A 21,414-nucleotide genomic window follows, 5' to 3' on the forward strand; every position below is an offset into this window, starting at 1 on the left:
CATTATTTTGAATTTTACCACCACGATGCAAGCCTGCCCCAAAGGCAGATGCTAAATAATTTATTTTGTATGTTCCAGGTTTTTGAAACAGCTCTAAACACCTTGTCTTTTCCCCCAATTCCAGGTGGAGAAGTTTGTGTTAAAACTCAAGTTTAAATGAAAAATAAAAACAGTAAGTGCTGGAGAGATAGTGTAGTGGGTAGGGTACTTACCTTGCACCTGACTGACCCGGGTGCAGTCCTTGGGACTTGATAGGGTCCCCTGAGCACCACCATAAGTGATCCTTGAGCTCAGAGCCAGGAGTAAATCCTGAGTACTTCTGGGTGTTTCCCATAAAAGACAAAACACTCAGTTTAAAATGATAATAGGAACTGAAGAGTATAGTGGGTAAGGCACTTGTCTGAGTTTACCAGGGTGATCCCTGAGTACCTCTGGACGTGGCCTCTACACCAAAAATAAATAAAACACATAAAATAGTGCCTGGTAAGCTTAGCCAGGAGAGCAGGAAACTATATGGTGGGAATAAGGATTTTTAAATGTGAGAAAAGTGATGCAAAATAATTAATATGCCCTTTAAAACTATGTCATCATTCTGTCAAAGATTTTCATATTTTACTTCTTATTTTTATTTTTTCCTCCACACCCAAATCCTCTGTCCCCATGGCACCCACTCTAATACAGTTATGATGGTTTTTGAGGTGTGCACATCCCTTCTTGCGTTATTTATTTATTTATTTATTTTACTTTTGGGGTCACACCCAGCAATGCACAGGGCTTATTCCTGGTTCATGCACTCAGGAATTACTCCTGGCCGTGCTCGGGGGACCATATGGGATGCTGGGAATCGAACCCGGGTTGTGCCGTGTGCAAGGCAAACACCCTACCCTCTGTGCTATCACTGCAGCCCCATTCTTGCATTATTTTTATGTGCGTGTTTTACAGAAATGATACTGTGCCGTATTGCCCGTTTCCCGAGTCTTCCCCTTAGTGCTAGGGTTTTAAGATACGTAAATATTGCTATGGACAAATTTGGCATTTCTTACTGATGCTCTGTTTTCTGTGCCATATTTTACTAATATTTACTAATATTTCACTTTCTCCAGCATCTAGGCTGCCGCCTCTATCCAGCTACCCAAGAAACCCCATGCTGGCTAGCCTCCAGGACTTGTGGGAGACTTTCCTTAGAGCATCTCCTCCCGAATCTCTTCGATTCCACTGTTCTTCCTGCATTAACATACGCCTCAGAGACCTGGGGCCTATGAAAACAGAATGAGAATGCTATTCGGGTCTCCCAAAGAAGAACCGAAAGAGCTATGCTTGGAGTATCACACTTCACTCAAGTGAGAAAGAATCTGGAGTTCTGACCTCTGTCCACGATTGAGAATCAGGGACGCTGTCTCATTTGCCAAGGTGTCAAAAATCAGATGGGCTGGGCACGTAATGCGATTTGGAGACGACCGCTGGACTAGAGTCATTACCGACTGGATTCGACGGGATGTCAAAAGATCACATGGCTGCCCACCTACCAGATGGTCAGACTTCGTCAAGACCCTGAAGGCTTGAGGCTCTTCGTGTTCCTGGAGCGAGCAGATGCCATTGGGCTACACTAGCACGCGACAGTGACGAATGGAGACGTTATTGGCGCCCGCTTGAGCAAATCGATGAGTGATGGGATGTCAAGCGAACATGTGATCTCCTCCTGCATCCTTCATGGGTCAGAGGACGCGCATGCTTCGTGTCTGTGGCCGCTGTGGATGGCAGGTCTGAGCACCAGGTGCTGGTTAGTACCACTTCTCGCTGTGCTACAGACGTCCCTCTCCCACATTTCAGCTGCACGGTTGTATCCCTCTGATACTGACTGAGTTTCGGCCTTCTGCAGACCCTTTGAATAGATGGGGTCAGTCACAGGAAGCAAGCCAAAGCTGTTCATGGTGGGAGGTGGGGGGTGGGGCATGAGAACAGGGAGGCAACGTTAACATCTGTGCAGGAATGAGTGATTTGATTTGCCAGATTGAGTGATGTATGAGGTCTCTGAGAAGTCTGAGAGCCGTTTCACAGTACCAAAGCAACATATTTTTGATGTATTCTTTAGTTTGGTTTGGGGGGTGGGCAGGTTGTACCCATTGAGACTCAGGGCTCACTTCTGGTTCTGTGCACTCAGGGATCCCTCTTGGCACACCCGGATAGGACCATATGTGACACTGGGGAGTGAACGGGGGTTGGACATATGCGAAATAGGGGCCTGTCCCCTACACTATCTCTCCAGCTCCGTTGTTCTTTTTACACAGGGGCCACACATGGCAGAGCTCGTCCAGACTGGCCCGTGGTGCTGGGGGTGTGTGTAGGCAATTAGGGCTATTCCTGGCGGTGATCAGAGGTTATAATATGTAGTGCTGGGGGCTTTGATAGTTCACATCCCTGGCGCCCTAACTATTCTTGTTTTATACAAATATCCAGTTCAACTTTTTCTTCCACTCCCCTGTTTGATTAGTTCGTGCTGTCTGGCCTGCATCAAGATTTGGCAGGGCAGGGGATGAGCTGAGTCTCTCCCGTCTTTGCTGCCATCCTTCTGTTAGAGGCTTGAATTAGGTACTCACGTGGCAAGAAGTAATAACCAATTTTGTAGAGCATCCACTACTCCATGCATGTCCCTCGGCCCGGCCACTCAAGCATCACCCAGGATACTGCTTTAGAACTCCAGAGCTTGGGAGACCCCCGTTACCCCTAGAATCTGTACCTGCCTTTAGCAAGATCCCCCAGGCATTTCCTGCCTAGTAGTGTCTGAGAAACACGGCCTCCCTCTGCCAAATATCTCCACAAAGTTGTCCTAGTAAACTCTTTGGAAAATTCTTGATTCCCTGGGGTGATGCTGGCACATCACCTCCACGTTCCTGTTGAGAAAACGGAGGCTGGTCAGGTACAAGTGCCAAGCGACCAAACTAGCTTGTGTGTATAACTAAAGTGCACGCCCCACAGTGGGTAAGCATTGCAGCTAAATGTGTGCAGCCCCCAGTGAGCAGCACGAGGAAGTGGGTGGAGGGAATAGCCATGAAGGGGAGGGAGGGAGGAATCGCAGGCCTTCCCCTCCTGCATCCCAGCTGCGCCATATTTATGCTCAGCCCTTCAGATGACTTCAGTTATTAAACTCACACCAGATGTTGTCATTAAACGTGTTCATGAAAGAACACTCTATTGCTAAGTTAAAATCTCAAGAGTTTGATATTCGAACTCTATCGAGATAATGGTTTGCTTGTACTCTTAGGAATTGCACTTAGGAACTCAAAAGCCTCATTCTGAGGAGTAACTAGGCTTTCTCAAATCATAAAAATGACTATGTCAGATCTTGAAACTCTATCACAAGCTCCAGGCTCTTTTGGGTTGGTCCAGGTCCCCCGTGTCTGTAGTTAATATCTGCTGTTGGCATAAGTAGGGACAGGGCTTATGTGCTTGTCCTGGGGTGAAACAAAGGTTTTTTTTTTTTTCTCAAGAGGGCATGTCATCACTCTGAGAGACTTGATGGAAAGGGGAGCTGCGGAACCCCAAGGCCTTTATGACTTTTTTCTTTGGGGTCACACCTGGTGATGCACAGGGGTTACTCCTGGCTCTGCACTCAGGGATTACTCCTGGTGGTGCCCAGGGGACCATATTGGATGCTGGGAATCAAACCTAGTTTGGCCCTGAGCACGTCAAATGCCCTACCCGCTGTGCTATAGTTCCAGCCCCACCTTTATGACTCTTACCCCCTCTAGAGCACTTGTCAACAATCGCAAGATTTCCTTTTGAAATATTCTAACATGTGTGGGACAGCACAGCCATTAACCCTTACTCTCCCTGGCCACTCATCCACCACCATATGATCTTGGCTATAAATGAAATGCCTGTGATAAGGAGCACCACTCCTTCCATACCTGTGGGGCAGCACCAGGCATGGTTGGCAAGATCTGGAAGTCAGAACAGGTCGATGTGAGTAATGCGGAGTGGGCAGAGCTGCAAACATGTGGTTCTCAGCGGGCCCGAGAACTCTGCCTGTTCCAGGTGCAGAGATGTCTACAGGAGATGTCTGTTTTTAGAAAGGTGAGGGACGGCCTCTTGTTATTACCCGGTGGGTAATGAGCGGGCAGGGCAGAGAAGAAGAGTGAAAAATAAACACGCCCATGTTTCTAAGGAGCCTGACAGTTCTAAGGTCAGGCTATCCGTGGGGGAGGCCCGATTAGATCCCCAGCCCCCAGCGCCATGCTGGCAGTGAACCCCAGGCACACAGTCAGCTGTGGTCCCCAACTTCCACTCCACACAAACGTCAAAACTGGTCAGTCTGGGATGGGTCTAGAAGAGTTGTTCTTCCTTTTCTTTCTTTTTTTGTGTGTGTGCTTTTTGGGTCACACCTGGCGATGCACAGGGGTTACTCCTGGCTCTGCACTCAGGAATTACCCATGGCGGTGCTCAGGGGACCATATGGGATGCTGGGAATCGAACCTGGTTCGGCTGTGTGCAAGGCAAACGCCCTACCTGCTATGCTATTGCTTCAGCCCAGAGTTGTTCTTTCTTTCTTGCAGTGACAGAGATGGATCCAGGCTTCCTGCATGCAAGGCAAGTGCTCTATGCCTGACACCGAAATGCCATTATTTTATGAACCTTAGTCTATATTTTCCCTTCTCTTTGGGGCAAGGACTCCCAGGAAGTGGTGCTGAGCAGACCCTGTGGTGCCAGGGCCCAGCAGGGCCACCCCAGCCTCAAGGACTGGAGGTGGGCAGGGGCGTGTGGTGCCGGGTATCCAACTGGGGCTAGCACATGCACTGTACTATTTCCCTGGCCCATTCAGTTTTCTCTTCTGGAGCGGGACTTTGGGATTGGACCATCCCTAGCGGTGCTCAGAGATCATTCCTGGCGGTGCTCAGGGGGCCCTGTGTGGACTGAAGTCAGCCATAGGCAAGGTAAGTGCTCTGCCTGCTGTGCCATCTCCCTGGCCCTTCCATAATCTACTTAGATTTTTTTTCTTTTTGGGTTACACCCGGCGATGCTCAGGGGTTACTCCTGGCTCATGCACTCAGGAATTACTCCTGGCGGTGCTCGGGGGACCGTATGGGATGCTGGGAATCGAACCCGGGTTGGCCGCGTGCAAGGCAAATATTGCTCCAGCTCCTCTGCTTAGGTTTCTTCCACTTCTCCAAAATGAAAACTTTTTTGTTACTCCAATTTTTCTTCTTTCCCTGCTTTAAACATTGTTCTAATTCCTTGGGCCTTCCTCCCAGCTGCTTCAGTCTTTACAAATAAATAAACAAAAGGATCATTATGGGTTATTTTGAGATAAATGCACCCCTACACACACACTTCCCTCTCTCTCTCTCTCTCTCTCTCTCTCTTTCTCTCTCTCTCTTTCTCTCTCTCTCTCTCTCTCTCCTCTCTCTCTCTCTCTATCAGTACACACACACACACACATTGTTGTGGTTATTTCTTGTGACTTAGTAAACCATCCCCAAGCCAAACCTCAGGACACGACTATAGGCAGGAGCTAGGCTAAGGGGCTGTGGGCTGGCGCAGGTGGGAAGTGCGGCCTGGGTGCTGGGTGCTATTCTGCTTTGTGCTGTGGAGCAGGAATTGGAGCAGAGACGCATGAGCTGACTCTGCTTACTCTCATCCCGCCGAGTGAGGCTGGTGGGTCCCTGGGGACCTTGCTTGCGTCCATGTGCCCTTCTTCCCCCCTGCCAGTACTCTCTACCATTCAGTAGTTTAGCCCAGGCACCTCTGCTGAGTGGCCTAGTTCCAAGAAGGTGAAAGAGAAAGCAGAGCAGGATTAAGACCAGAGCACCCTCCCTTGGGTTCTGGTCTAAGCAGACGATGGGATCAGCTCCAAATTAACAGGCGGGAAAGGAGGTGCAGAGAGGTTGCTCTCACCTTCTGTTTGTTTGATTTTTGGTGCCACACCTGACGATGCTCAGGGATTATTCTTAGCTCTGCACTCAGGAATTACTCCTAGCAGGCACAAGGACGATATGGGATGCTGGTTGGGGTGCCTGGGATCGAACGTGGGTCAGCCATTTGCAAGGCAAATGCCCGGTTACCCACTATACCATCACTCGGGCCTGCTCGATTATCTTCTGAAACCACTTACTCAATATAAGGGCTCGAGAATTTAAAAAGAGGGGCCAGAGCGATAGTACTGTGGGGAGGGCACTTGCCTTACACGTAGCAGATACAGGTTCTGTCCTCAGGCCCCCATATGGTCCCCTGAGCACTGTCAGGAGTAATTCCTGAGTGTAGAGCCACGAGTGACCACTGAGCATTGCCGGGTGTGACCCCCAAACCTAAAAATGCTTTAAAAATAGGAGGGAAGGGCATGGGGTGCCCACACTAGATAGTGCTCAGGGACATGCAGTTCGGGACTCCCACACGCAAAGCACCTGCTCCCACCCTCTGGACATCTGCACAGCTGCAGAGGGCTTCAGTGAGTCTAAGAACTACGAGTGAGGCGGAGGGCCAGGGTGGCAGGCCGGGGCAGAGTATAATCCCTGTGTGTGAGGCCCCGGGTTCGATCCCCAGCAGCACCACCATTAGGGTGATTAGTGGGAGCATTTGTTTTCGGACCTGGCAGGTCCCTTCTGAATCATCCCCGGCTGGTGTCTCCTCACGGCTGCACGTCACAAGGACCCTTCCGTGTGTGCAGGCAGTGTGTGCACCGTGCCTGCCGGCAATTCACCCCGCACCCGGCCCTTCTCAGTTCTGGGCCTGTGCCACACCCTCCCCCCTCCCCCCCCAGGTCTCTGCTCTGTCCTTCCAGGGCATTTCCTCGACTCCCCAAGTTCCAGCGACCTCTCACACATCCCAGTGCCTCCCAGGATCGAATGTCCATCCAGGGCTTTCTCTGCCGGCTCCCAAAATTCCCAGTCCCCTGGGCCTCTCTGGATGTCCCACAGGTCACATCATCTTGGCACGTCTGTCCACAGCCAGTGTGGCCTGTCCAGTCTATCCAGCAGCACCTACTGCGTTGCTCCGGTTCCTGTCTCGGACAGGAGGGCTGTTTCCTTTCCACTCAAACCCCGATGACCAGGGATCTCCCCCTCTACCGCTCTTTCTCCTCCACTCATCTGAATCAATGACCAGACCCTGCTGGTGTCTGGGGTCTCGGGCCCTCCCTTCTGGGGGGGTCAGCATCATCTTTGCTACCTGGGTTAACTATAGAAGCTTTCCCGGGGGTGTCGGTCCCAGCCCACCATTCCCGCACTCACACTGGGCAGTCTGCACCTTGGCCCCCTCCCCCCATGGGTAGGCACCCCCTGTTCTCAGGAGAAGAGCCCCTGGTCTGCATTCCTCAGCAGGGCTCACAGAGGCCCTTTCTGTTCAGGGCTGCCTGCCCTGGGCTCACTCTGCCTGCCTCTGCACATAGGGATCCCCAGCACTCTCTGCCCTCACCCCTGCTTGACCCTGAGCTCAAGGCTCAGGGCAAGGAAGTTCTCTCTCCCCTTCCCTAGCCCCACCCCGACACTGTGCGCACCCCCTTCTGAGCACTGACCACATGGCTGGCTCACTTCCTTTCTTCCCCCACCAATACTGGAAGTTCCTGCGTCTTTCTTCTAATTGTTCATCTGCATTCAGCAAGGGTCAGTGACTGGATGGCAGTGTTCCCCCGGGGCTGCTGGCTGGCGGGAAGAGTGGGCATTTCTCTCCAGATGAAAAGGTCACATCTTCACACCCTCCTCCACCTCCCCCCCCCCCCCCCGCCCCTTTCCTTGGCTGTCCAGACCCTACAACTTTTTTTCACTCACACCCGGTATGAGCACTTTCCTGTCTGGCCGTGCAGTGACGCAAGTTGAGGGCAAGTAACGGTGTGGCAGGATCCGCCTGTGGTTCGCGGCCCCTGTCCATCCTGTGTGTCACCGCAGAGAGCCTCAGAAGATGGTGTCCATGTGGCCACTTTGAAGGGGCTCTGCTCTGGTGCCTATGGGCAGGAGTTGACAGGAGAGACCTCTTCCCAGGAGAGGGGCTGGCAGTGACAGGCATAGAGACACGGCTCAGAGCTGGGGGAGCAGGAGCCCAGCGAGGCCCTCTTCAGCCAGGTTTTGGCAAGGCAACCAATTGGCGCGCAACCAATAAGGTGCGTCTGTCTTTGGAGACTCCGGGTGCCAGCTGCAGGTAGCGCCATCCAGATTTCATATCCAGCCTGTCCACTCCCCAGCAGGGCGGGGGTGGGGCATGAAGCAGAGAGAGGATTTATACGCAGGAAGCCCTGAGTCCCACCCATCAGTCACAGAGCCCTCCATGCCCAGAAATTGGTCCTCCGCTGGCTCTTCCCCCCACGCTCCCCAGGTCCGTGGGCTGGCTCTGCCACACTGCCCTGCCCCGTGCTCTCCTCCGAGCCAGCTTCTCTTCTCCCTGACCAAACCAGCTCCCGACAGTCACAGGCACGCAGTAGCGCCGGGATGGCGACGGAATGCGTGCCGTTTTTAGGTGGGAGAAGCACACCTGCCCGTGCTCAGGGCTTCTGACTTTGTGCTCAAGGATGGTGCTCGGGGGACCATCTGCAGTGCCGGGAATCAAACTGGGGCTGGCCATATGCAAGACCAGCACCCTAACCCCTGTCCTGTCTCTGGCCCTGATGGGTTGCAGTTAACTTACATCTTTGTATGCATAAACCTATTGGTCTTTCCCCATCCTACAGCTCTCAGAGCGGGGACGTGGCCTGCGGTGTGTTCACAGCAGGCACTGAGCAACTCTGCAGAGCGGTGTGGCTAGAGAAGCCATGCGGTGCTTGCGGAATGACCGGAATGACGATGTGTAAAGGCAGCCCGTGTGGGGTTGTTTTAATGGTCTGGGCCTTGCGGCTGCCTTGCTCAGGGGCTACTCCCAGCTTGGTGCTTTAAGGTCTGCCCTTGGCCCTGTGATGCCCCCTGCTTCGAGCACAGCATGTGCCCCACCCATTGAGCTGTTCCCCACCCCCCACCCCCTCCTCCCGCCTGGGAGACAGCAAGTCGTTGGCTGAGGTCTAGGCAAGGGTCCGCGTGTGTGGGCCATGAGACCGAGAGGGTGGGGCGGAGGGCACGGCCCTACCTAGGAGGGCGTTTAGCACCCAGGCACGAGCAGAGGGGCCTTTCTGAGTGGGGATGTCATCGTGGGATCCTGACTCGAGAAAGCTGCCCCCATCACACAGCCTGAGCCCTGGAAACCAGCCCGGGTGGGTGGGGAATGGGGTGAGGAGCTCGAGGCCGGCTTCGCCCAGCCAAGAGCTGGTGACGGGCTGACCCAGAACAGTCTTTGAGGGGTAAAAGTGCCATGAGATTTCCCAGGTGAAAATGCTGGGGCCCCCAGGGACGACCCAGGGAGGGGGGCCTGCACCTTAGGGAGAACAGAGAAAGTATGGGTGCATTTGGGTTGAGTGTGATGTGTCTGTGCTGGCGGGGTGGGGGGTTCTTCCTCCCATTCTCTAGGAATCGTGCCACCCTGGCACTATTCCTCCTACCTCCTTTTTCTTTCCTGTTTTGAATCACTCCCACAAGCCAGAGCCAGGAATGCTCCCCGCATCTCTGTGTGCTGGGCGCCCTGCCAGCAGGCCCCACATTCCTGAGGAAGGGACCAGGTTCAGGCCTGGAGGGCTGTCAGTGGCCTCCCCAGCGCCCCCACCCCCACCCCGCAGGAAGGCCAACTGGCCTCCTGGGCAGAGACCAGAGGACCCTTGCTTCCTCTGCAGCAGCAGGTGCCCGGCCCAGCTGCTCCAGCCCTGCAGACACTGATCAACAGGATGGGCCAGCCCAGGAGGAAGGAAGCGGCAGGGCGGCCACCCTTGCAGACAGAAGCAGGAGCAGGGCTGAGGGACACAGGAAGAGCTGGGGGTGGGGGCTGAGCTGCTGGCACCCTGCCAGCAGATTGGGGGGGGCGGGGGTGTGCCATGACAGGAAGCCATTCAGCCTTTCTCCCTGCTGGCTCTGCTGCCTCGGGCCCTGGTCAACAGCATGATTATTACTACTATGGTGGATGGCGAGTCCGTGCCCTCTGCAGCCCAGAGGGAGGCATGGGCAGGTGCTGGGCCACTGGGCAGCTTGGAAACTAATGAATCCCCTTTCTAGTCAGTCGCACGCTGGGGTATTGGGAAAGAAAGGCCACTGGCATTGGCCTTGAAGTGACTCAGAGGCTCGGAGATAGCTCCAGGGAGAGGCAGGGGATTTTGCCCCCTGTTCAGCCTGTCCAAAGGAGATAAAAATCTCCGGTTCGCTTTAAACCGGGTTATTCCTGCCCTCCTCTCCCAACAACAGCTGCGGTGAACTGGCACCACGAGGCCAACAGGGAGCCGAGACGCCGCCAAAGACCTCAGGTTCCGGCTCCCGCCGCCCTTCCACCGCCCGGGGATCCAGGTGCGGCCGGAGCACCGTGTGTGGGTGGGGGGTTGGCTGGGCACTCGGATCTGGCCGGCATCCCGGCAGCAGTGCCACCCCCAGGCGTGCCAGGGCAAGCGCCGGGCGACCCCCAGGAGGCCCCGCGCCAGCCCACCCTCAGGAGCGGGTTCCAGGCCAGGCGTTTCCGGAGGCCCCGGGCGCGGGTGGGGATGGTGCCAGGTGAGGGCTATCGCCGAGAGCGCGTGCAGACCGCGATTTCAACTTCACACTCCGCTCCAAGCTCCGGCCCCCGCCCCCGCCCGGGCTGGATTCTGCAGTCGAGCTTCGGCGCCAAAAGAGAAAAGACAACGCGAATAATCATAATAATTAAAAAAACCCCGGGTGTCGGCTGCCCCGCCCCCTCCTCTCCGCTCCCCTGCAAGGTTCAGCTCCCCGGGCACCCGCAGTGCCCCCTCGCCGCTCTCGCAGCTGCCCCGAAGGAAGGAGGGGCGGGGCGGGGCGGGGCGGGGCGGGCGCCGCTGCCAGCCGCGCAGATGGGGAGGGCGAGCCCGCGCCCGCGGCGGCGGCGGCGGCAGGGCGTGGGTGGGGGGCGCCGGAGCAGGTGTCGGCTGCGCCGGCGGCTTCGCGGCCCGCCCGGGCGCCGGGGCTCAGTCGGTCAGCGCGCCCGCCGGCTCGCGGCCGGACGCGCGGGAGCCCGGCGCTTCCAAACGCTGATCTCTTGGCTCGGGCCCCTCGGCCGGCAGCCCGCGGCCCGGCGGCCGGGCGGGGCGGGCATCCCTCCCTCCCCGCCCCCCGCCCCCCTCCGCCGCCCCCAGCGCCCGGGGCCGGGCCCGGAGCCCGCGGCGGGCGGCGGCGGGGTTCCCTCCGGCGGGGCCCGGGGAGCACGCTGCCGGGGACTGTGTACACGCTCCACTGACACAAGCTTCACGCTGCCGGGCAGCCGCTGATCACGCGTGGCCCCGCGCGCCCATTGGCCCGCGCCTCACACACCTTTGCCGCTGATTGGCCGGCGGCAGGCTCCGCCCCCGCCCCCGCCCGCGGCGCGGGGCAGGCCGAGCGGCTACCTGAATGGGGAGGGGGCAGACGGCGCGCGGCGCGGCGGCGGCGGCGGCAGCGGCGTCGAGTGTCTCGGGGCGCCCGTCTGAGTGCAGGCGGCCTCGAAGCGCAGCAGCAGCGGCAAGCAGCCGCAGCAGCAGCCGCCACCGCAGCCAGGCAGCCAAGCATGCTCAACTTCGGCGCTTCCCTCCAGCACACTGCGGTAAGTCACCTGGGGATGCCCGGCGCCGCGGCAGCCTGGCCGGCCCGCGCCCCTGACGTCTGAGACCCCCGGGCCGGAGCGGAGCCCCGACGCGGCGGCGGCGCGGGGGGAAGGGGCTGCCTGCCTGCACGCCGGCCACTGCTGCGGGCGCGTGGGTCGCCGAGGAGGCCCGCCGCGGCGGACTGGGACCTGGAGACCGAGCCCCGCGAGCGGGGGTCTTCCCCTAGGTGCCACGAGCGAGGAGGGGGCGGCCCGCGGGGAGAGTGAGGAGGGGGTGCAGCCTGGCGGAGGGTCCGAGGGGACCCTTCTGCGCCGCCTCTCACCTGGCGCCGGGTAGGGGAGCGGAGTCCCCTGTGCGTCTGAGACGCGACCCCCGAGCGCCGGGGGCTGCGCGCGCTCGCCGGAGGGGCGGGGTGTCTCCAGCGGGGAGGAGAGGGAGTCCCCCGCGTCGCGGCGGGGAGGGTCTGCACCGACGCTCGCGGCGAGGCCGGGGGCGCGCTCGGCTGGGGGGCGCCCGACGTGGGCGCGGGGGGCAGACTGCCGGGGACTCCCCCGCGCCGCCGCGGAGGAGGGGACGGCGGGGCGGGCGGCAGCTGGGCCGCGAGACGCGGGGGCCGCGTGGGGCCGCGCGTCTGGAGCGGGGCTGCGGGGGCCGCACGTCTGGGGAGCGGCGGGGCGGGGGGCCGCGGCGCCCGGCCCGCGTGGGCGGGAAGCGCCGAGGGCTCGGCCGGCCGCAGGGCGGGGGCCGGGTTTCCGCCGGGGGCGGGGGCCGGGGGCGGGGGCGGCCGCCGGCGGGCGCGCCCGGGAGCGGCTCGTCCCCGAGTGACCCGGGGGCGGGGCGAGGCCCGGCCCGCGCCGGGTTCCTAGGGGAACGGCGCGCGGCGGGGCGCGGCCCGGCGGCGGGGGCGCGCGGCGGGGGCGCGGGCCGGGAAGTAGGGGAAAGGTGACGGCGGGCAATTCCCAGTTCGCGTTCCCTGCGCCGCGCCGAGCAGCCGCCGATCACGCTTTGTTCACATGCCTCGCCCCCCGCTCCCGCGCCCGCCCCCGCCCGGCCGCGCCCAGCCAATCGGCGCCCGGGCCGCCCGCCCGGCCAGCCAATGGCAGGGCCCGGCGGCGGGGACGTGCGCGCGGCGAGGAATGTTCCCAGTGACTCACTGCCGGCCCCATTGAGGTTCGGGCGGCCCCTCCGTGCGTCCCCGCCAGCGAGGATCTCCCCCGCCGCCGCCGCCCGCCCCGCCCCCGGCCGTCTGCCTCGGCCCGCGCCTCCGCCCGCGCTTCCCCTTCCTGCTTCGCGCCCCACTCCCTTCCCTCCCCGCCCCGCGCTTCCTGGCTCGCGCCCGCCGTCTGTTTTTTTGCTCTTTTTTCTCCCCCCTTTCTGCGCCTTGGCGGCTCCGAGGCTTTTTGCACTTTACACGCGCGCTTACATAAAGGCGCACGTTATGCAATTGCATCGTTGGCGCCGGCTCGAGAGCTGGAGCCCCCCCCTGCCCCCCACCCCAGAAGGATTTCGACCCGGAGGGCTTGCGCTTTTTTGTCTGCTTAATAAGGGTTGAGACTCAGACCTTGCCGCCTAAGGATACTCGTTTCCGTATCTTCGCGCAGTCTGTTGTCTGGAAGGCCGGGATTACACCAATGGAGAAGTAGAGATGGTGGCTGATGCCTTTTTTTTTAAGTGCGATTCAAGGAATTTTAATAGGAAGGTTTCATGCCTTAGCAGGACTTCATCACATAAATACAGAACTATTAAGCAATTCTTTTAAAAAAATTACTGTTTCGGCTGTTGCAGAGCCGTCACTGGCCCTTTTATTTTATATTTTCAAATTCCAAATAGAATATTAAATTCTCAGATTGTTTCTTAGTATTTCATTTTTCTGGTCATGGTTCTTATGTAGAGTAGATTGTGTATTCAGTCCATAGAGTGAACAATTTTTCCTGGGTCTCATAACTTGAAGGGGGCTGGAGATTTCCTTATCCTTTTGATTTCATCATGTGTGACCCTCAGATCGTCTCTGCCAGCGCCCCCCAGCTCTGGCCCTCACACTCTGGCTTATAAAAGATAATTTGGGCCTTCTCTCCCCACCCCTGCCCCCTACTTACGAACTCATACTACACCTGTAATATTGAGAAAAGGCCATTTCTTCTTTCTTAATTGTTTTTGCAAAGACTTTTACTTAGTATTGGCCCGAGATGCATTTTGGTTGCTTTGGAAAGAGTATAAAACTTGGATCCCTGGAGCGAGAGAGAAATGTTAACCTAGGAAAGTTGTGCAGATTATTATTGCATTCCTCTACTCCCCCCCCCAAAAAAAAACTTGCCTTTTACCTTTATACTTATACTTACGGGAATTTAATCTTTTTATGCAGGAGGAAAGAATGGAAATACTTTCTGAAAGATCAAAAGAGTCCGTGTACTCTTGGAACAAAACTGCAGAGAAAGGTGATTTTGAGGCAGTGGAGGCCCTGATGACCATGAGCTGTAGCTGGAAGTCTGATCTCAGGAAGTACATGGAAACCAGGCCGGTGACACCTGCCTCCGACATGTCTGAGGAGGAGAGCCTGGTGCCCGGCACGCCGGACTTTCATACCATCCCTGCTTTTGTAAGTTGGCTTTGTGGAGGTGCAGGTGCACGCTGGGATTTCTCCAGCATGTATAGTGGCCTCTAATTTCTCATGCTCTTCTTGTGAATTTCTCTTCCTTAGTGTTTGACACCACCTTACAGTCCTTCCGATGTTGAAGCCTCCCAAGTGTCCAACCTGATGGCACCAGCGCCATCTACTGGGCATTTCAAGCCCTTCGCTGATGCTGCCAAACCTCCCCTGGCTGCTCCTGCTTTGAAAGAAGAAGACAGGAGTCCCGCCCTGGTCCCCGAGCTCCCCAAGGCCCAGGCCACCAGCGTGATCCGCCACACTGCCGACGCCCTGCCCTGTGACCACCAGTCCTGCCCCGTGAAGGCCGCCAGCATCCTCGGTGGTCCAGACTGCATCTTCCCCCGGAGAGCCCACCTACAGGCCGGTAGGAAGAACATTCCCTGTGCTGCCGTGTCCCCGAGCCGGGCCAAGTGTGAGCGCAGCGCGGTGGCCGCAGAAGGTGATGAGAAGGCCAGCGGTGACGAGAAGGCCAGCGCCGCACTTTATGACTTCCCCATGCCTTCCTCCGAGTCAGTCATCTGTCGGTCGCAGCCTGCTCCCACGTCCCCGCTGCAGAAGTCCGTGCTGGTGTCACCCCCGGCCATCTCAGCTGGGGGCGTCTCCCCGCTGCCCGTCATCTGCCAGATGCTCCCTCTCCCCGCCAGCAGCCCCGTGGTGACCACGGTTGTGCCCAGTGCGCCGCCCAGCCAGCCACCGGCTGTGTGCCCACCCATGGTATTCATGGGCACGCAGGTGCCCAAAGGCGCCGTCATGTTTGTGGTGCCCCAGCCCGTGGTGCCAGGCCCCAAGACCCCCACCGCCATGAGCTCTAGTGGCACCAGACTCTCGCCCATTGCTCCCGCCCCTGGTTTCCCCCCATCTGCAACCAAAGCCCCTCCTCAGATGGACCCCTCCAGGGTGCGAAGCCACATCTGCGGCCATCCGGGCTGTGGCAAGACGTACTTCAAAAGCTCTCATCTGAAGGCCCACATGAGAACACACACAGGTACCTGCCACCTCTCTTCCGTCTGGTAGCTGAGATGCTCCGGGGGCTGGGTGGGGGGTGTCCCTGGTCCCAGTCGCACCCCTCTGGGGAGGGCGAGCTTTCTCTGCCAGTTCAACGAGGGGTTTGTGAGTAGTGACTCAAATAGCTGTCTTTTTTCCTACCTGGCTGGGATCGACGGCTCTGTGGCTGCCTTTGTTAGAGGGAGGCTTTTAGGAGATGGTCAGTTCACACAGTCTCACACTCCTCTGCGTCCCTTCTTTGTTCCAGGAGAAAAACCATTCAGCTGCAGCTGGAAAGGCTGTGAGAGGAGGTTTGCCCGCTCTGATGAACTGTCCCGCCACCGTCGTACCCACACGGGGGAGAAGAAATTCGCCTGTCCCATGTGTGACCGGCGGTTCATGAGGAGCGACCATTTGACCAAGCACGCACGGCGCCATCTGTCCGCCAAGAAGCTTCCCAACTGGCAGATGGAAGTCAGCAAGCTGAATGACATCGCCCTACCTCCGACCCCCGCTCCCGCGCAGTGACGCATCCGAAGGGGAAGCGAGAGCCAGAACTAGCCGGGCTCCCAGCTGGGAGCCGTTGGTGACACAGAACTACTTCCTCTGCAAGTCTGGGGGTCCCCCTGAGGGTGCCGAGAGCCGCACCCATTGCAGCGGGGAGACGCCCCGCCTGGGTTCTCTGAGCAGATTGCTGCGGGCCCCAGGCAGCTCAGAGTGGCAGGATTCATTTCCTGACACACGGGAGCAGTGAGAAGCTGGTGTTCCTTGCCGTGGTTTCTTGAAGGTTGCAGACAAGGTGAGCACAGGCAGCTCAGGTGTTTGAATCTGTGTGCACAACTTGTCACTTTACATTTGCCGTTTATATATGAGAGACCGATTTTTCCATGTGACACTTCCTGAAGCATCCGATTCGGAGAGAGCGAGCGAATGAGCGAGCAGAATGATAAGTCACGAAGCCTTGCGGTACAGAGAAGGAGAGCAATGAAGCCAGCGCGTTGCGAATGCTCTGTCATCTTCTCCGGTTCCCTTCTTCACTTTTTCTGTCTCTGCCGCCCGCCTGCTGGGTGTCGTTCCGTTGCTAGCGCTCGCATCTGTACACTATCGCTGATACTCGGAATGGAGCAGCTGTATATTGCTAAAGGGGGGTGCAGAGTTGGAGCCCTCCATTAATTTAATTGCTTTGAAATACAGCTATATATATGTATATATACATATATATGTATAACTTTTTTTTTTTTTTGCATTTTCGTTTTGAAAATCGAACTGGTGCCCCTATCTAGGCATTTCACTATGCTTTGAACTCTCATTTGCCTGCAGGTTCCTGTGTATACACAAGATTCTTGAAAATGTACACAAATGTGTTTTCTGTAGACTTAAGATATCCCACTGCACTTTGTTTAGGAAGAAAAAAACAGGAGCTGACGCTCCAATGTTCAGGTAGGGCGACTGGGACTCTGAGCTCGATCGATCTACGGCTCTGTCATTCCCTGCCCCTCTGTGACAGGCTCTGCCTCGTGCTTTCCTGAATTAGGACCTTTAGTGACTGTCATTTCCAAGTGGACAAACTGTTGGGCTGATTTAAAGTATTTTGAGGGGTTATGGAACTAGGAGGGCAGAAGATAATTAGGACACTCACTGCTGTTAACAGTATTTCTGTTAAGTTCTGTTGTATAGTGGATGACAAACACCGTGGTAAAACAAAAATACGTTGCTTAAGATAATATGGTGAAAAGAAGTCACTATATCTTTCCATTTAACAGTTTTCTCTGTTGGGTGTAGATTCTGACATCAAAAGGTGGACCCTTGGAAAACAATTTCTTTTAATAAAAAAAATCCTTGTGATTTACAATTTGCACATATTTCTTTTGTTGTACTTTATATCTTGTTTACAATAAAGAATTTCCTTTGGTATATATCAATGGCTGTTTTCATTTATTGAAAATATCCTCATGGGCTAGAGACGTAGTACAGTGGGTAAAACATTTGCCTTGCAAGTGGATGATCTGAGTTTGATCCCCAGCACCCCATATGGTTCCCCCAAGCCCCGCCAGAAGTGATCTCTGAGTTCCAAGCTAGGTGTAAGCCCTGAGTTCTGCCGGGTGTGGTCCCAAAACAAAATCTCACTGATGCAGCGATGGCTTTAACCGTGTCGATACGGCCACTCTCCCAGGACCTACAGTCTGGATTTTCCTAAAGGCCTCATTAAGATTTAAAACTATAGGAATTTAGATCTAACACATGAATAGCTTTGGAGAGGATACAAAGTGAAATCAGCTCTGTTTCCAGATAACGTGAGAGTCTGAGCATCCTAAGAAACAAACATGTTTTTGCTATTTTATGGTGTGTGCGGTACCTCATGTGCAAGACTGTCACATCCACAACCTGCGTTTTAGTTTTTTGGCATTGTAATGCATTTTCATGGTCTGCGTTGAAATACAGCTCTGGCTCTCGGCAAGACCTTGTTTAAGCAGCATTAAGTTAAAGAGAGCACCATAGAGAATAATTACACACAGCGAGATGTCTGTGGCAAGTGAAAATAGGCCTGACCTATTGAGTGAATTACTCACTTCTAGTAGTGAAATTAACTCAGACCATTAGGGATACCTTAAATGCAGTCAACATCAGTACTTAAGCTGCACCGAAGGTAATCTCCGTTTCAAGAGAAACAGGCTAGTCACTCATCTGTAGACAGAGCTAGGTTACGGCTGGAGACGGAAATCCTTCGCTGTGAAATTTCTTTGTCCTGTGGAAATGGCTTCCAGGAGCCCAACACACAGTTCATCCTGGAGTCTGCCTCGGTTGAACCCACCTCGTGAGGAGCACACCTCACTGATCAGGCGTGGGACAAGTCTCTACCTGCTGCTACCTTGGAAATTACCACCCCGCCCCCCACCCCAGTTATTCCCCGTCCCCCTAGCTAAGTACATGGCTGCCCAGAAGTGTCTTGCAGCTTCTTTGCTGGAACCTGGACCTAGCACAGAATCCTGCACAGAATCCTGAGTGTCGCATTCAGCTGGGATGGGGATGAGGAAATGCTGAGTGTTGTTCCCTGTCGGGTCCTTCTCACTATATTCCTGGCCCTCGTGGGCACCTGAGACTTGGCCTTGGAAATGTTGAAAATTAAGTGATGAATTGGCTGATCAGTTCTGCTTCCCTCAGTTTGTTACTGTCAACAGTGGTCCTTAAAGATTTGGTAGAAATTCCAAAAACAAACCATGCGTCAATTTTTAAATCACATGCTGTCATTCCTTCCTGCCCCAGACATGATCAACCTCTTTGGCAGGTGAATCCACCTAGGTCCTCAGGCTAAATAGCCCTTTTCTGATTAATAATGGTTCCAGAGCACAGGAAGAGAAATGCAGAGAGAGAGAGAGAGAGAGAGAGAGAGAGAGAGAGAGAGAGAGAGAGAGAGAAGAGAGAGTGAGTGTGTGTGTTAAGACCCTTACCTTGCATGTCACCAGCCCTGGTTCGATCGCAGTGCATGGAATCCACTGGGAGTGATTACTGAACCCAGAGCCAGGAATAAGCCCTGAGTAGTGCCAGGTGTGGCCACAAAACAAAAACCCTGGTTCAATCCCTAGCATCAAATATGGCCCCTCAAGCTCTGTCAGAAAGTGATCCCTGAGCACAGAGCCAGGAGTAAGCCGTTGAACATCACCAGACATGGGGCACAAGCCTCCACCAAAAGAGACGCTGGCAGTTCGTGGATGCCACAGAGGAGCTGCAGACAACTTCCCCTACATCCACAGGGGAATGCTGCTTCATCTAGAGAGATGGAGGTTCCCGCCCATAGGGTTCTGCTTGAAACTGTGAACAGGAGGAAAGAAACACCAGTTTTCCTGCAGCTGAAGGGTTCCAGCTGGCCAGTCTGCTTCTGTGACCATGAGAAGGGTGAGTCCGGGACCATCAGAGATTCTGAGCGACCACAGCCACGTAACCCAGTATAATGTGTTGTTCAGACTGGCCGGCTTTAGTCTGACTTGCGGTTGGTGCTCTTCCATTCCCGTTTAGAAGCAAAACTTTATCTGGGGGTTGCATGTGGGGGAAAAAACAGTGCCTGGAGGGTTTGGCCTTCTTGTGGTTTTCAGAAGGTGCTGTTGTGTGTATGGGGATCTTTGAACCTCTCCTGCACAGAGAAACGGGAGGGGGGGACTGCTCGGACGGCTGTGTTCTGATTTGAGTTGACTCTCTCTCTTTTTTTTTTCTTTTTGGGTCACACCCGGGGTTGCAAGGGATTACTCTTGGCTCTGCACTCAGGAATTACTCCTGGCAGTGCTCGGGGGACCATATGGGATGCTGGGGATCAAACCCAAGTCAGCCAATTTGCAAGGCAAACATCCTACCTGCTGTGCTATCACTCCAGCCCCTTGAGTTGAGTCTTGATGCAGATTCTGAGGAGATGTGGGGGACACAAGTCAGCACAATTACAGCTGAGAATTAGACGTGTTAGCACTAGCGTACAGATCCCTCACGCTCCAAATCTGCCAGCATCAGTAGACGCAACGGGTCATTCTGTTAATATCCTCAGCCCCCGGAAGAACATGGCCGACAGGGTCCCCATGACTGCTCATCCTGCTCACGACTCATCTGACATGGTCACAGAATAGCCATGATGCTAAGACTATTCACCGCATTGCCGGCATCTTAAGGGCTGCATTTTTGTGGGGGTTCACTTTTTTTTTCTCCTGGGAGTATTTCCAAGTGGATAAGATCTAATCCCAGCCCTCAAGTGGTGGCTTGTCATGGGCTCCAGCTGCTGGTTCTCTCCGCGCTTTGGAACAAACCGCCCCTGGGGGCTGCAGCTGGCTTGGAGCCTCTGCGCCATGAGTCTGGGTTGAGTGTGCACTGGGAAGGCCCTGGTGCAGTAAGACCCCCTTGCACAGTACTCAGTCCTGGCCGTAGCCATCTCCCTCGGGGTGGCCATGTCTGCTCTGTACGCTGACTGTCTCCTCGATTATTATGGACTCTTTGGAGGGAGGTGTCAGGCAAGGCGAATTACCTGCCCTCTTGTCTGCTCCCTCCATGGGTCCTGCGGGGGCGGCTGTTTCTCTGACAGTGGTGATTTTCTACTTCCTTATTGATTGGAATTCCTAGGAGAAAGAGTGGTCCTTTCCCCCCCTTTGTCTGCTTGTTCAGTTCTTCCCTTAGCTAAGGGCTTCTTTCTGGACAGGCTTGTCCATCTTAGAGTCACAGTTATGTGTCTGGTGATTCACTCGTTCCAACTTGGACCCTTGTTAACTCCAATGACATTACCAGTTTGGATGGCCAAAGATGACGATGTTATACAAGAGCTCCCAACCTTCCTCTTCATGGGAACAAGAGCTGTTTGGTTGAGTGCTGGGGCTTTGGGAGCGTTTTCTCTGTCCCCAGTGCAACGTCCCATCTAAGTTACCATCCGCTGACTATTCGCAAGCTGCTCATTCTGGCCAAACAGCCTTTGGGAATTACAGACCCAGCCATGTCATTTCCTGTTGAGAAATGCCCCACCATGCTCAGGACAGAGTTGATTTCTTTAGGGGGGAGGGTGTCTGGACTGGGGGGAGCTGGGCCACCCCTGCTGGTGCTCAGGGTTAGAACAACAGCATGCCAGGCAAGTGCTTTAACCTCTATGCATCTGTCTCCCTGATTTCTTTTTACTTTATTTTATTTTATTTTTATTTATTTATTTATTTATTTATTTTTTGCTTTTTGGGTCACACCCGGCAATGCACAGGGGTTACTTCTGGCTCATGCACTCAGGAATTACCCCTGGCGGTGCCCGGGGGACCCAGGTTGGCCGCGTGCAAGGCAAACGCCCTACCCGCTGTGCTATCACTCCAGTGCCTACTTTATTTTATTTTATTTTTTTCTTTTCGGATCACACCCAGTGATGCACAGGGATTATTCCTGGTGGTGCTCAGGGGACCATATGGGATGTTGAGAATTGAACCCGGGTTGGCCGCGTGCAAGGCAAACGCTCTACCCACTGTGCTATCATTCCAGCCCCTCTCTGACTTCTTAATTGGCCTAGATCCCAGTTCAATCCAATCAAATTGGAATCATATGGATTTTTTTGGGGGGTGAGTCACACCTGGCAATGCTCAGGGATCACTTCTGGTTTTGCACTCAGAAATTACTCCTGGCAGTGCTCAGGGGACCATATGGGATGTTGGGAATTGAACCTGGGTTTGCCATGTGCGAGGCAAACGGCTGTACTATC

General features: G+C 55.4%; 1 protein-coding gene across 1 annotated transcript; it reads left to right on the forward strand.

Moving 5' to 3' along the window:
* Positions 1–11,193: 11,193 nt before the first annotated feature.
* Positions 11,194–17,128, forward strand: KLF10 (KLF transcription factor 10). Its single transcript, XM_056138481.1, has 4 exons — positions 11,194–11,580; positions 13,944–14,177; positions 14,280–15,213; positions 15,481–17,128. The coding sequence occupies exons 1-4, from the start codon at positions 11,545–11,547 to the stop codon at positions 15,738–15,740; spliced, it is 1,464 nt and encodes a 487-aa protein (XP_055994456.1). The 5' UTR covers positions 11,194–11,544; the 3' UTR covers positions 15,741–17,128.
* The last annotated feature ends 4,286 nt before the right edge of the window (positions 17,129–21,414 follow it).

This window comes from Sorex fumeus, unplaced genomic scaffold, assembly GCF_029834395.1.
Source record: "Sorex fumeus unplaced genomic scaffold, SorFum_2.1 ptg000002l, whole genome shotgun sequence".
Taxonomy (NCBI): Eukaryota; Metazoa; Chordata; class Mammalia; order Eulipotyphla; family Soricidae; genus Sorex; species Sorex fumeus.

Bases quoted from the DNA above. Each gene is read 5' to 3' on its own strand.
- KLF10 (XM_056138481.1), top strand. From the start codon at position 11,545: ATGCTCAACTTCGGCGCTTCCCTCCAGCACACTGCG. The intron at 11,581-13,943 runs GTAAGTCACCTG...CTTTTTATGCAG, and splicing joins CTTCCCTCCAGCACACTGCG to GAGGAAAGAATGGAAATACT. The intron at 14,178-14,279 runs GTAAGTTGGCTT...TCTCTTCCTTAG, and splicing joins TTCATACCATCCCTGCTTTT to TGTTTGACACCACCTTACAG.